At 35.9% G+C, this 14,469-nt stretch overlaps 1 protein-coding gene across 1 annotated transcript in view; it reads right to left on the reverse strand.

Annotated features, from left to right (window-relative positions):
* LOC102861361 (sodium/hydrogen exchanger 9B1-like) overlaps positions 1-14,469 on the reverse strand; it is a 99,624-nt gene that overhangs the window by 59,286 nt on the left and 25,869 nt on the right. Inside the window, exons 2-4 of the mRNA XM_006893115.1 lie at positions 13,083-13,146; positions 12,320-12,376; positions 11,537-11,651 (exon numbers count right to left, since the gene is read on the reverse strand). Of these exons, the coding sequence (XP_006893177.1) occupies positions 11,537-11,651; positions 12,320-12,376; positions 13,083-13,146 (236 nt within the window). The remainder of the gene's footprint in view (positions 1-11,536; positions 11,652-12,319; positions 12,377-13,082; positions 13,147-14,469) is intronic.

The raw sequence follows: 14,469 nt of genomic DNA on the forward strand, positions 1-14,469 counted from the left end.
TTTCAGTTGGTGTTAGTTTAGGTAGGTTGTGCATTTCTAAGTATTTGTTCATTTCCTCTAAGTTTTCATATTTGTTTGAGTAGAATTTTTCAAAATATTCCAATAGTAGCCTTTTTATTTTAATTGGTTCTGTTGTGACCTTGCCCATTTCCTCTCTTAGCTGGATTATTTGTGGTTTTTCCTTCTTTCTGCTTGTTAGTTTTGCTAGTGGTTTGTTGACCTTTTCAAAGAACCAACTCCTTGTTTTGTTGATGGTTTCAATTGTATTTCATTTATTTCTGCTCTTTTATAATTTCAGTTTTTTTAGATGGTTTGGGGTTTGCTTGCTGTTCTTTTTTAATTTGTTGGAGATATTGGGATAGAGAGTCAACGGTCATTTTTCCCTGCCTTTTGATATGTTTGCATATTGGTATAAATTGACCTCTTGTTACTTCTTTGACTCTTCCCCAGAGATTTTGGTAAGTGGTGTTTTCATTGTCATTTGTTTCAAGAAACTTTATAATTTCATTTTTTATTTCCTCTAGTACCTACTCATATTCAAGCAAGGCATTGTTAAGCTTCCAAATATATGGATTTTTTCTCCTTTATCCTCTTGTTATTAATGTCTAATTTTGTAGCACTGTGGTCTGAGAAGATGCTTTGTATTAGTTCTATGTTTTTAAATTTATTGATGCTTGCCTTGTGACTTAGAGTATGATCTATTCTGGAGAATGTTCCATGCACTTTTGTAAAGAATGTAAATGTGTCTTTTTTTGGTGCACTATCCTGTAAATATCTATGAGATTGAGTTGGTTTATTGTGTGGTTTAATTCTTGAACATCTTTGTTGAGTTTTTTTTTCCTGGTAGTTCTATCTTTTTTTGAGAGTGGTGTATTGATGTCTCCAACTACTACAGTAGTGTTGTCTATTTCCTTTTTTAGTTTTGTTAATGTTAGTTTTACAAATTTTGCTGGTCTTTCATTTGGTGCATAGCTATTTATTACTGTTATGTCCCCTTGTTCTATTGATCCCTTAAGCATTATGTAGTGACCTTGTTTGTCCTTTGTGACGGTTTTTGCATTGAAATTTATTTTATCTGAGATTAATATCGCTACTCCTTTTTTCTCATTGCCGTTTGCTTGGAATATTCTTCCTCCTCCTTTTATTCTTAGTCTATCTTCATTTTTCAGGTGTGTCTCTTGTAAACAGCAAAGATTTTTTTTTTTAATCCAATCTGGTGCTCTTCTTCTCTTCTGTGGTGCATCCAGACTATTCACATTGAGTGTGATTATTGAAACACAGGGTTTTATTGCTATCATTTTGTTGAGTTCTTTTTGATGTTGTTGCTATTTACTTTGGTCAATGCTGCTTTTCTGTGGTACATCTATAAAAAGGACATCTCTCAGTGTTTCCTGCAACACTGGTCTTGTTTTTACAAACTGTCTTAGGTTCTGTGAATCTGGAGAAAGGAAGGAAATTATACAAGGGTTCCAGGTCTTTAATTCATAAGGTTTCTATGAGTCACCTATGACTCGATGGCACTTAACAACAACAACAACAACAACAACAACAACAACAACAACATAGAGAGAGATGAGTTGACCTAGTGGACAGAAAGTCATTCTCCCAAGCCAAAGGTGGGTGACTGTACTCCGCAGCCCTGCCTTTAATTGTTTTTGGTTAAACATTCTTCTAGGTCATATAACCCTGGTATGTCCACTTGCTGTACAGAGGTAATTCGTGGTTGCTATGAAGCCAAACGCTGTGACACTGATGAGTTAAATGCAAGAATGTTTACCCATGGTGGACAGTGTTTGGTGGAGCTCCCCGATTAAAACAAGCTTGGAAGCAAGAGTGGTATCCACTTCCATAATAGCTTGTCTCTGGAAATCCTATTAACCTAGAGAAAGGATGAAAGTTATACAAGTGTTCAGGACTTTTGTTCATAGGGTCTCTATGAGTCACCTATGACTCGAGGGCACTTAACAACAACAGAAGTACCCACTCATGTTCAAGGAAGGTGTTGTACAGCTTCCAAATCTGTTTTTTTCTTTTTATCCTCTTGTTATTAATTTCTAATTTTGTAGCATTGTGGTCTGAGAAGATGCTTTGTATTATTTCTATGTTTTTTAATTTATTGATGCTTGCCTTGTGGCCTAATTCTGGAGAATGTTCCATGCACATTTACAAAGAAGGTATAAGGTGCCTTTTTGGGGGTGCACTAGCTTATCTATGAGATCGAGTTGGTTTATTGTGTGGCTTAATTTTTGAACATCTTTGTTGATTTTTCTTTCTGATAGTTCTATCTTTTCTTGAGAGTGGTGTATTGAAGTCTCCAACTACTATAGTAGTGTTGTCTATTTCCTTTTCCAGTTTTGTTAATGCTACTTTTTTAAATTTTGGAGGTCTTTAATTTGGTATATAGATATTTATTATTTTTATGTCCTCTTGTTCTACTGACCCTTTAAGCATTATGTAGTGACCTTCCTTGTTCTTTGTGATGGTTTTTGCATTGAAATTTATTTTATCTGTGATTAATATTGTGACTCCTGCTTTTTTATGGTTGCCACCTGCTTGGTATATCTGCTCTCCCTTATAGGTTACTCTTTGTTTCTCCCTCACTGCTTTCAGAATTCTTTCCTTTTCATTGGTTCTGGTAAATCTGACTACAATATGCCTTGGTGTTTTTCTTTTGGGGTCTATTTTATATGCTGTTTGCTCATCTTTTGGAATATATATTCTCTCATTCTTCATTATGCCCAGGAAGTTTTCTTCTAGTAACTCTTTCTCAATGTTTTTGGTGCCTTTACTTGCTTCTTCCTATTCTCGATTCTGATGATGAACATGTTATTTTTCTTAAAGGTGTCTCACAATATTCTTAGGTTTTCTTCTTTTTCCTTCTTTTTTTATTCTGCTTTTTGCTCTAGCAGATTAGTAGTGACAATTCTGTCTTTTATTTTACTGTTTCTGTGTTCCATCTCCTCAACTCTGTTCCTGTGCCCCTCCATCTGAAACCTTGGACCTCATATTTTGGATCATGTTTTCTTGTTTTTCCAGTGCCTATAATGCCTCATTAGTTTTATCTGCATTGTTTGAGATAGTGTTTTTTAGCTCCTCCTGATTTTTGTTTGCAGTGCCCTGTAGTTCTTTTCGTTTGTTTTTCACCTATTGAAAATATTCATTCATTGTTCTTTAGAATTCTGTGAAAGTTCGTTCCATCAGACTTTCTGGTTCAGGAAATCCATTGCTACTGTGTCACTTTTGGGGGGGGTGTGTGATATCTTGCTTTGGGCTTGTGTGGGGAGTGAGGTAGTGTGCTTCTTTTGGGACATTGCTGTGGTAGAGATTTTCGTGCCTGAGGCAATAGCCATATTTGGATCTGATATTACTGCTCCAGAAGAAGATTGAGCAGGCACACAAGCAGATGCATGTAGGGTGGATGCATGCTCAGACACATGCGTGGGCAGTGGGGGTGGGGAGAAGAAACGTATGCAAATGCACACTGGAGGGGAAAGTTGGGGGGACTGAATTGAAAACCAGGAAGCCTCTATTTTCCCCTCGAGAACTGGTTCTGCCACCCCAGTTGAGCTCCAGCTTCTCACTCCTTCCTGCATAAGGTGATAAGGTCCCACATGTGGTCTAGCAATCAGCCATGATCCCCCTAAACCTCACTCAATTTCCCTCTGTCCTGCTTGCTCCTGGTGGCTGGGTCCCGCTGTGGCTTTCTGTTCCCTGCTGTGGCTCGCTGCAGTCCACTGAGGCTTGGTGTAACCCATCGAAGCTCGCTGCATCCCGCCGATGCTTGCAGCTCCCACAACTCTCAAATGTCTGTGTTTGTTCATAGCAATATTTTGAGAAGCACCTATATATTTGTTCTCTCTTCTTGCAGGGACTCATCTGGCCTGTGTGTAGTTAAAAATCCAGTTCTCAGGCCCATCTCCTGGCTGTGCTGGATTTTGGCTGCTTGTTCCTGTCAGGTGGATCCCACAGGGGCTAAGATGGTGGATTCAGGTTGGGGCTCGGCTGACAGCCTCCTCCAGGGCCTGCTGCTCACTGTTCCTGTAGCTCACAAACTAATTATTTTAGTAAAAGTTCTGACTCAGATTCCTACTGTCTGTGTTTGTCTCTTTCACTATGTCAGTCCACTCAATTCTTTTAAGTATTTCAACTCCAGGCTTGACTTTGTTGTTCAATTTTTTCAGCTTAAGAAATACCAAGCGAGTTAGGTCCCTTTGATTCTCTTACACTTTGCACATTTCATTATAATAATTTGTATAATTTTCATATGCTGCCCCTTGAAATCTTCTGTTCAGCTCCTTAACTTTTTAGTTTCTCCCCTTTGCTTCTTGGGGCTCTAGTGCAATATTCAGAGCTTCTTTTTTCTTTTTAGAAATTTGAGCTCTTTTTAAAAAGTTTTATTTATTTATTTAGTGTGTGTGTGTGTGTGTGTGTGTGTGTGTGTGTACCGTCAAATCGGATCTGACTGGTACAGGAGGCAATTGTTCCTTCTTCTTCAGCAGAGCATCTGGTGGATTTGAACCGCGCTCCTCTGGGATTGCAGTGCAGTTTCCTGCCACTAGGCCACCAGAGCTCGCCATTCAGAGCTACTTTTGACATTAATCTCAGTCTGTTGTTTCTTGCGTGTCTTTGTAATGACCTTTTGCATACATCATGCATGATATTAATTTTGTTCCTGAATAAACCTCTCAGTCCAAACTGGTTTATAAATTGGTGACTTGTCACATTTCCCTCTCATACATAGGAACACACACTACCCCTAAAAACATCCTTATAACAATTACTTACTACATAGACAGGGTCATGGGAATGTATATACTTTGAAAAGGGTTACTGAATAATTTGAATAATTATTATATTTATTGAGAAATATATACATAAATAATATTGTGCAAGAGTCCGTTCACTTAAACAGATAGGTGAGGTCCATTTAAGTTGCAACAAGTTTGCTTAGTGATGTTAACTGAAAAAAGTTTATCATATAAAATGAATTCATAAAATTGCCTTTTAATGTCAAACTTTAGGAATACTTGAGCCTATTGCAAGATCTGCACCTCTTGAGAGGTGGGATCATTGGGGGACCCTACTTTCACCCTGCTGCAAGATATCTTCCAGCCACCATTTCCCTTGAGGCTGCTAAAGGCTGTGGCCCAGGGCAGGAGCACTCATACCCTGGCCAATGACAGAACCATTGTCTGCCAGGTTGAGGGGCTGCAATTCTTCCCACAGCACCAGACCACTGCCCCTGTCACTTGGAGACCATTCTGCCTGGCCACCAGGAAACTTCCCAGCTGCTATGCCTGCTGTCCAGTGCCAGGAGCACCAATATCACAGATATTTTGGGTGAAGCACAGCTGTCTAAATACACTATGTTGGACTTCTTAAGCTCAAGCAGAAGGGTCCAGGCCAGGTCAAGCGGGACCTAGATGCAGTTTCCGGAAGGGAAAATACTTCCTATTTTGCCATTCAGGTACTTTAGGTGAAACTGCCATTAAGCTTCAGGCCAAAGAAGGGAGCACAAATATATAGGTACTTCACAAAACAGTGCCATGCTTTGGGTCATTATATAGTTACAGCAACCTAATATCTACAAAGAAAAGATTCATATAATATCAAGAAAGCAGCAATCTGCCTCAGTCATCATGAGAAAACAAAGTAACATTCTCCTAAAAAAGCAGACCCAATGAATACCCCAGATAGGGAGAACCAGAAAAAAATATGTTGATGTGGAGTTATTTGAACAGCCACAGATGAAGATGAAAATTATAGAAGAAACAATAGAAGCTACTAAGAAAGCAGATACCCCAGAAAAAATAGATGATGATGAGCAACTTGAACAGTTATGGAAGAAAATGCAAAAGATGGAAGAAACAATTAATAATACAGATAAAGAAGTATAAGACTTTAAAAAAAAATCATGACAAGACAGAGAGGGTACGGTCAACATAACACTGACAATAACAGAAAATCATGAACATGCAATCCAGAGTACTAAGATGGAAATGGCAGAAATGTCCAACACTCTGGTAGGACAAGAAAGTAGAACTGAAAAAATTGAACAGAAAGTCAGGGAGCTGGAAGACAAGAACCTCACTGGAAACATATTAGAAGAAAAATCATAGAGGAAACATAAATAAAATGAAGAAAACATTAGAATCATGTGAGATTACATCAAAAGGAACAATAGATGCATGACTGGAATTCCAGAACATGGGAGTGACAGGGAAGTCAATGAGAAAACTGTGGAAGAATTACTAGAAGGGAATTTCCCATGTATTTTGAGGAATAGAAGGATCCATATTCAAGAAGCACAGAGAACAATGAGAGGAAAATAAAGAGTCATCTACAAAGGGGAAACAATTAGATTAAGTTCTGATTTCCCAGCAGAAACCATGTGAGCTAGAAGACAATGGGATGGCATACACAGAAAGTTGAAAGAAAACAAATGCCAGCCAAAGAACCTAAACAAGCAAAGCTCTCCTTCAAATATGAGTGAGAACTTAGATCCTTTGCAGGAAAGAAAGAATTTAAGGAATATGTGAAAACAACAGTAAATCCACAAGAAATTTTAAGTGAAGTCCTTCACAAGGAGACATTAAAGGAAAGTGGATGAACCATAATAACCAGAAACAACAGAAAAAGGAACACAAACAAAAAAACCCCAAACAAACAAAAACAACAAAATGAAAATGTTAAAATGTAGCTTGAAATAGTAACACTTAATGTGAATGTACTAAATGTTTCAATAAAGAGAAAAAAAGTTGAAAAATGGATAAAAACCCAAAGTCCATCAATATGTTGCCTAAAAGAGATGTTTCTAAAAAAAGAAAGACTCAAAATCAAAGGCTGGAAAAAAATTATACCAAGTAAATGGCAACCTCAGAAAAGCAGGAGTGGCATTTTACTTTGATAAAATAGATTTCAGAATGAAAAACTGATATTTCAGAACGAAACTCTGATAAAATAGATTTCAGAATAAAAGATAAGGAAGGACATTGCATGCTGATTAAAGCACATCAGATCAAGAAGACATAATGGTCAACATTTATACACCAAATGATAGACCTACAAAATACATAAAACAATGGTTAACAATTTTGAAGAAAGAAATAGCACCACAATTGTGGTAGGAGACTTCTACATACCACTATCACCAAAGGATAGGTCAACTCAAAAGAAACTCAACAAAGATGCAGAAGATCTAAACTATACAATCAGCCAACTCAACTTTGTGGATTTATTCAGGGTACTACACTCAATTAAAACTCAATTAACTTTCTTCTCAAATGCACATGGTACATTTTTCAGAATCAATCATATATTAGGACACAAAGCAAGCCTCAACAAATCCAAAAACACTGATATAACACAAAGTATCTGTCTTCTCAGACCACAATGCCATAAAAGTAGAAATTAAACACAAGAGGGTAAAGCTTACAAAACCACCCAAGTGGAAATAATTCTCTGCTAAAACATGATTGGGTTATAATAGAAATAAAGAATGAAATAAAAAAGTCCCTTGAAACAAATGAATATACAATATACCAAAACCACTGGGATACAGCTAAGGCAGTTTTCTGGGGGCAGTTCATAGTAATAACCACACACATAAAAAGGGAAGAAAGAAAAAAAAAATCAACGGTCTAACTTAACACCTTCATCAAATAGAAAAAGAATAATAATCCAATCCTACAGCCGCTAGAAGAAAAGAAATTATAAGGACAAGAGCTGAAATCAGTGAGACAGAAAACAGAAACAACTGAAACCATCAATAAGACAAGGAGCTGATTTTTTGAAAGGGTCAATAAACTCGACAAACTGCTGACAAAGTTAACAAAAGGGAAAAAAAGCGAAGACACAGATAACTTAATTTAAAAATGATAGAGAAGACATCACAATAGAACTGGGTGAAACGAAATCAATAATATCAGAATACCATGAAAAGCTATACTCTGATAAATTTGAAAATCTAGAGGAAATTGACAAATTCCTTGAAACTCATGCTGTACCTAGACTGACAAGGACAGATATAGAACACTTGAGCAGACCAATCACAAAAGAAGAAATAGAATAGGTCATAAAAAACCCTCCCCATAAGAAAAGTGCTGGACCAGATGGCTTCACAGCTGAATTCTAAGAGAGGATTGATAACAAATTCTACTTAAATTATTTGAAAAAATGGAAAAAGAAAGAACACTCACAGAGTCATTATCTGAAGCAAGCATAAACCTAATACCAAAACCAGGCAAAGATATTATCAAGAAAAAAACCTACACACCTCTCATGAATATAGATGCAAAAATCCTCAACAAAATCCTAGCTAATAGAATCCAAAAGAACATTAAAAAATAAAATAAACATCATGACCAAATGGGATTCATAATAGATATGCAAAGATGGTTCAACATAAAAAACAAACAATGTAATTCATCTTATTACCAAAGTAGATAACAAAAACCACATGATCTTAACAATTGATGCAGAAAAGGCATTTGACAAAACCCAACACCACTTCCTGATAAAGACACCCAGCAGAATTGGAATAGAAGGGAATTTCCTCAACACAGTGAAAAATATGTACACAAAACCAAGAGCCAGTATCATTCTCAATGGAGAAAGACTAAAAGGATTTTGCTGCTGAACAGGGGCCAGACAAGGATGCCCATTGTCACCACTTCTATTCAATATTATTTTTGAAGTGCTTTCTAGGACAAAATGACAAAAGAAGGAAATAAAAAATATTCAGACTGAAAAAAGAGACAGTCAAACTGTCACTTTATGGAGATGATATGATAGTATATACAGAAAACCCCATGGAAGCAACCGAAAAACTGTTATGAGCTAGAAGAGTGGCAGGATATAAGTTCGCTATCTAAAAATCAGGTGGATTCCTCAACGGTAACAAAGAGAATGCAGAGAAGGAAACCAATAAAGCAATACCATTTATATTGGCCAACCACAAAATGAGATACTTAGAGGAGTGAACCTAACTAGAGACACAAAAGGCCTATACAAAGAAAACTACAGAACATTTCTGCAAAAAACAATAAAAGACCCGAAGAAATGGAAAAATGTGTCCTGCTCATAGATAGGAAGACACATATTATGAAAATGACAATTCTACCAACAGCAATCTACATGTTCAATGCAATCCCAATACAGATACCAAATTCATTTTTCAAAGACATTGAAAGGGAAACTGTCAAGTTTATTTAGAGAGAAAAGAGACCACATATAAGCAAAGCACTTCTGAAAAACAAAAATGAAGTGGGAGGAATATCATTCCCTGACCTCAAAACCTTCTACACAGCAGTAGTAACCCAAACAGCATGATACTGATAAAATGACAGGCACATATACCAATGCAACAGAATTGAAAACCCAGAAATTGACCCAGTTATCTATGGTCACTTGATTTGACAAGGAAATAAAACCTATCAGATGGGGAAATGACCACCTCTTCAACAAATGGTGCTGGGAAAACTGGACTGCTACCTGCAGAAAGCTGAAACAGAATCCACATTGCACACTATCCACAAAAATCAACTCAAGGTGGATCAGAGACCTAGGAGTAAAGTCTAAAACCACAAAGTTAATCAGAGACAAACAAGGATCAACCTTAAGATAGCCTAGTCTATGGTACAAAAAGACTGCAAGAAATGCTTAATTGGAGAGGGTAAAATTAATGAATGAGACTTTCTAAAGATTAAATCCCCGTGCACATCAAAAATATTTTCCAATAGAGGGAAGAGGAAATGTACTGACTGTGAAAAAACACTTGGTAATACTATTTCAGACAAGGGTCTCATATAAAAAGTTTACAGAATTCTACAGGGCTTTTACTAGAAAAAGACAACACAATTACAAAATGGGCAAAAGACATGGAACGACTTTTCACAGAGGAAGCCAACAGACACATGAAGAAATACTCCAAATCACTGCCAATAAGAGAGATACAAATAAAACCACAATGAGATACCATCTCACTCCAGTAGCAGTGGCAAAGTCTAACAGGACAGCAAGTAATAAATGTTGGAGAGGATGTGAAGAGATCGGAACTCATGCATTTTGGTGGGATTGTAAAGTGGTACAACTACTCTCTAAGGCAGTTTGGTGTTTCCTTAAAAAGCTGAACATAGAAATTCGATATGACCCAGATATTCCACTGCTTGGAATATATTCCAAGAAAATGAGAACTGAAGCACAAACAGAGACTTGTACATTAATGTTCACAGCAGCATTATTCACCATAGTAAAAACATGAAAATAGCCCAAATATTCAACTACAATCAAATGATTTAGAAATTATGGTACATTCACATGATGGAGTACAACGCAGCACGTAGGAGCAATGATTTTGTAAATTACTACCTAACTTGGGAGAGAATGGAGAACATTATGCTAAGTGAACTAACTCCATCCTATAAGGACAAATACTGTATGAGACCATTGTTATAGAATGTGTATGAGGATTCCAGGGGAGGAAGGTGGGAACAGAAGGGTGAGGATAGGCAGGGGGTGGTTTATCATAGGGTCCCACAATTAGATGGGTGGAATGCGGGGTGGGTAAAATAAAAGAGAAAGATCCAGTGTGGAAAACAATGTATACAAACTTTGTAAGTAAACTAGTATGAAATAAAATTTTTATCTTAAATAAAAAAGTTTAAATTTAGTAAACAGTGAATAAGAAAACAAAGTTTTAAAACTTCAATTATTTATCATTCTTCATATTTTCACCTAATTTTTGTTTCTTTTAGGATTTAAGGAGCTTTGGTAGCCATGACAGAGAGGAAATGACAGAAAGAAAAATTCTGATTGGAGTGAAGGGTCATATAGTGTAAAACCATATTATATAAGTAGTTGTGCTGTTGACTCAAGTGCACACAGTCCAAATCTACCAGCTACTTCATGGAAAAAAGATGGTCATTCTCCTCCCGTGTGAAAAAACGTCTTTGAAAATTTGCTAGAGGGTCAGTGATGAGTCAGCTCTTAGTTGATGGCACATGACAACAAGGACAATACATGATTTTATACTTGAAAGGTCAAAATCTCTCTCAGGCTTAATTTCTTTCATAAAGTAGAAAATAATTAGGAAAATTTTCTTTATAAATACTTGGTATCAGTAAGAGATTCAAATTTAGTTGAAAAACAAGATTCATACACTTCTTTACAAGAACATAGTAGTTTCAAAATTTTGGGTCTAATTTTTATTTTTAATAAGAAATGTAGTATTCCTAGCTAAGTTAAAACTAAATGTCAAAAGTAAGTTTTCAGTAAAAATTAGTATTATTGACTTAATATTATTCTTCGTTCCAAATATTTACCATGGAAAGAAATGGGAAAAGATTAGCATACAACCTGTTGAACATTATTTTTGGACATATGCAAGGGAATATTTCATCTTTTTTCCACATACTGATTAATATAGTAAATTAGAGAGTATGCCAATTAAGCAATGGTTTTGCTGTCTAATGTTTTAAAACCCAGAAACCAGATTTTTAATTTTTTTCTATCTAGTTTAATTTCTCATTTCACATACCATTTGTAATTATTTTATTCACTGTCCCTTTTGGGGGACAAGGAATATATATGGACGGTGGTATTGTTTCCTCTTCTGACAGTGCAGATCCTTTATCTTCAGCATGTCTGAGAATCTGAGGTAAAAAAATTAAATATTTTAAGAAATATGCTTTCCATATAATTTTATGAATATAGTAACCACCAAATCTCATAATTAAATTAATATTATTACTTTAGGCAATTACACATGCCAAAGAAGATTCAATCTAGTACATTAACCAGGCATCTGGCATTTAAGAACATCACAAGATGGTATTTCAATGGGCCCCTTGATTTATTTCTATAAAGATGTGGATTTCTACATTTGTATTTGCCATTTATGCAAACTTAATAAATGAGCCTGTAGAGTAGTCAGAACAATAAAAAATGTTCTTGTTCAGGTTATGTTCCATCACATTACAAATGGAGTAATTAAAAATGCTACATGGGAATAAAGGAAAGAATAAAGCAAGTAATATTTAATGACTAGGCAGATAAACAGCACAGCAGTGAAAGAAAATAATTAATTACATAACTTTTCAAGATCAAAAAGAAGGCCTAATGATATAATGGTTATATATTGGGCTGGCAGCTCATATCCACCAACTGCTCTGCGGAGGAATGAGATATTATGCTGTCAAAACGATTAACAGATTCAGAAACCTGATGGAAGGCCAGCATGAACTGAAGTCAACTCGATAGTACTGGGTTGGGTTTGGATCTGTTTCAAGATCAAAATTAATTAAAACCTGATCATGATTACCTTTTGGATTTCTACTGAAGAAAGTTCTTCTGGCAAACTGGTTACGGTCCAAAACCGCTAAGGTAATGAAAGAAAGGTAAATTTTATGGGGTGAAGGGTCATACAGAGTAAAACCATATTATATAAATTTACAAAGATTAGAATGAAGTCTTTTCAGATTAACAAATGGGTTAGAATCAATGATGAATATTGTGAATATTTAAAAGAAGAACTCTTTTGGCCTCAAAGAAATGTAGAAACATTTATTTTAAAAATAGATAAAATTTATAATTCTAATTATGTACAATTATCTACTAATAGTAGACAACTAATATATGTAAGAACATAATGTATATGCTTAGGACAACAGAAAAATAACTTAGATCTTTTAAAAATACATAACATTTTAATTAATTTAGATTCTTTTCACCTCTGTTAATTTAAATGTTTAAGTTTTCTTCCTGGAGTTGGCAAGAGAAAAAGAAAAGGCTACAGTTCTATTATTAAACATGCTCTCTCTTTTTTAAAAATTAATTTTAATGAAAGTTTAAAGAGACTTAGGGTTTCCAGTTAAACTTGCTCTCTTTAACCCCAAAGTAATCTAATCACCTCTTTTATATGTTCTAAGAACTACTTTTGTCCCACCTCCTACAACCTAATAAAACTAATTTCAAAATTATTACTTCTCATTTTTAACCTAGAGATACAAAAACAATTTAATAGGTAAACAAAAATTAAATATAAAGATCAGGGGGTTTTTTGTTATATAATTTTAAATTTTTACCTGAGTAGGTTTTCTGAATTGTTTTTCCTCCATATTTTGTGGGGTTGATTCTATAGTACACATGCTTGGAGTTAAAAGGAAAAAAAAAATCTGAAAGAAAAAACCAGGGCTTTATGTCAAGTGGTTGCTGGTTTAAATCCACTCATTGGTGCTGCAGAAAAAAAGCTTGGCAATCTACTTTTTGTAAGGGTTATAGCCACGAAAATCATGAAGAGAAGAGCAATGCTACTCTGAAACACACAGCACTACTATGACTTGGGATAGTCACAACTCTTCTCTAGCAACAGAACTCAAAGGCATCAATTCTTCTTACATTAATTCTTAATAACTTTATTATGAAGTTGTATCATTCTTATGGTAGTAAGTTAGGTATTTTCATAGTAAAAAAAGCTCCAAATTATATAAAAATTGTTAGCAGCAGAATTTTTCTCTCTTTACACACATGCACCCTTCAGAGTACTGAAGAGCAACGACGTCAGTCTAGAGACTAAGACTTGATCCAGGCCATAGTCTTTACAATGACTTGCTATGCATCAGAAAGCTGGACAATGACTAGGGATGATATAAAGAGAATTGATGCCTTTGAGCTGTGGTGCTGGAGAAGAATTGAATATAACATGGGCGACCAGAAGGACAAACAGGTTTGTCCTGAAGATGGTGAAACCAGGCTGCTCCTTTTAGGCAAAGATTCTGAAGTTTCGTCTGACATACTTTGGGCATGTTGTAAGGAGGGACCAGTCCTTGGAGAGGGACATCATGCTCGGAAGGGTAGGATCGCTATGAGTCGCAAGTGACTAGATGGCACATAACAACAACAACAACGCACACACATGCAAATATGGTTGTTGTTAGGTATTGTCAAGTCCAGTATTACTCATAGCAACCCTGTGAAGAGTCAGCTTGAACCCTGCCCTATCTTGTGCCATCCTCACCATGTGCAAAACATGCAAGACCATTGCTGAAGTCACCATGTCAATTCACCTCACTGAGGGCCTTCTTATACTTCACTGACCCCCAGTCTTTCCAAGCATATGTTATTCTTCTCCAATGATTAGCCTCTCCTAGCTTACATGTCCAAAGTATGAAAGACGAAGATACACCATCTTTATTTCCAACAAGCACTCCAGCTACAGCCTCTCTAAGACATCTGTTTGTTCTCTTGGCAGTCCATAGGATATTCATAACTCTTCTTCAGCAGCAGAACTTAAAGGAATTAATTCTTCTTATATTGATTCTTATGAGGCTGGAGATAGAATGATTGAATTTTGTAAAATCAATGACTTATTCGTTGCAAATACATTTTATAAGAGACACAAACGCAGGTTATACACATGAACTTCACCTGATGGTATGCATAGGAATCAGATTGACTACATCTGTGGAAGGA

The sequence above is a fragment of the Elephantulus edwardii genome, unplaced genomic scaffold (genome assembly GCF_000299155.1).
Source record: "Elephantulus edwardii isolate Elephantulus edwardi_28Jun2011 unplaced genomic scaffold, EleEdw1.0 scaffold00122, whole genome shotgun sequence".
NCBI classification, from domain to species: Eukaryota; Metazoa; Chordata; class Mammalia; order Macroscelidea; family Macroscelididae; genus Elephantulus; species Elephantulus edwardii.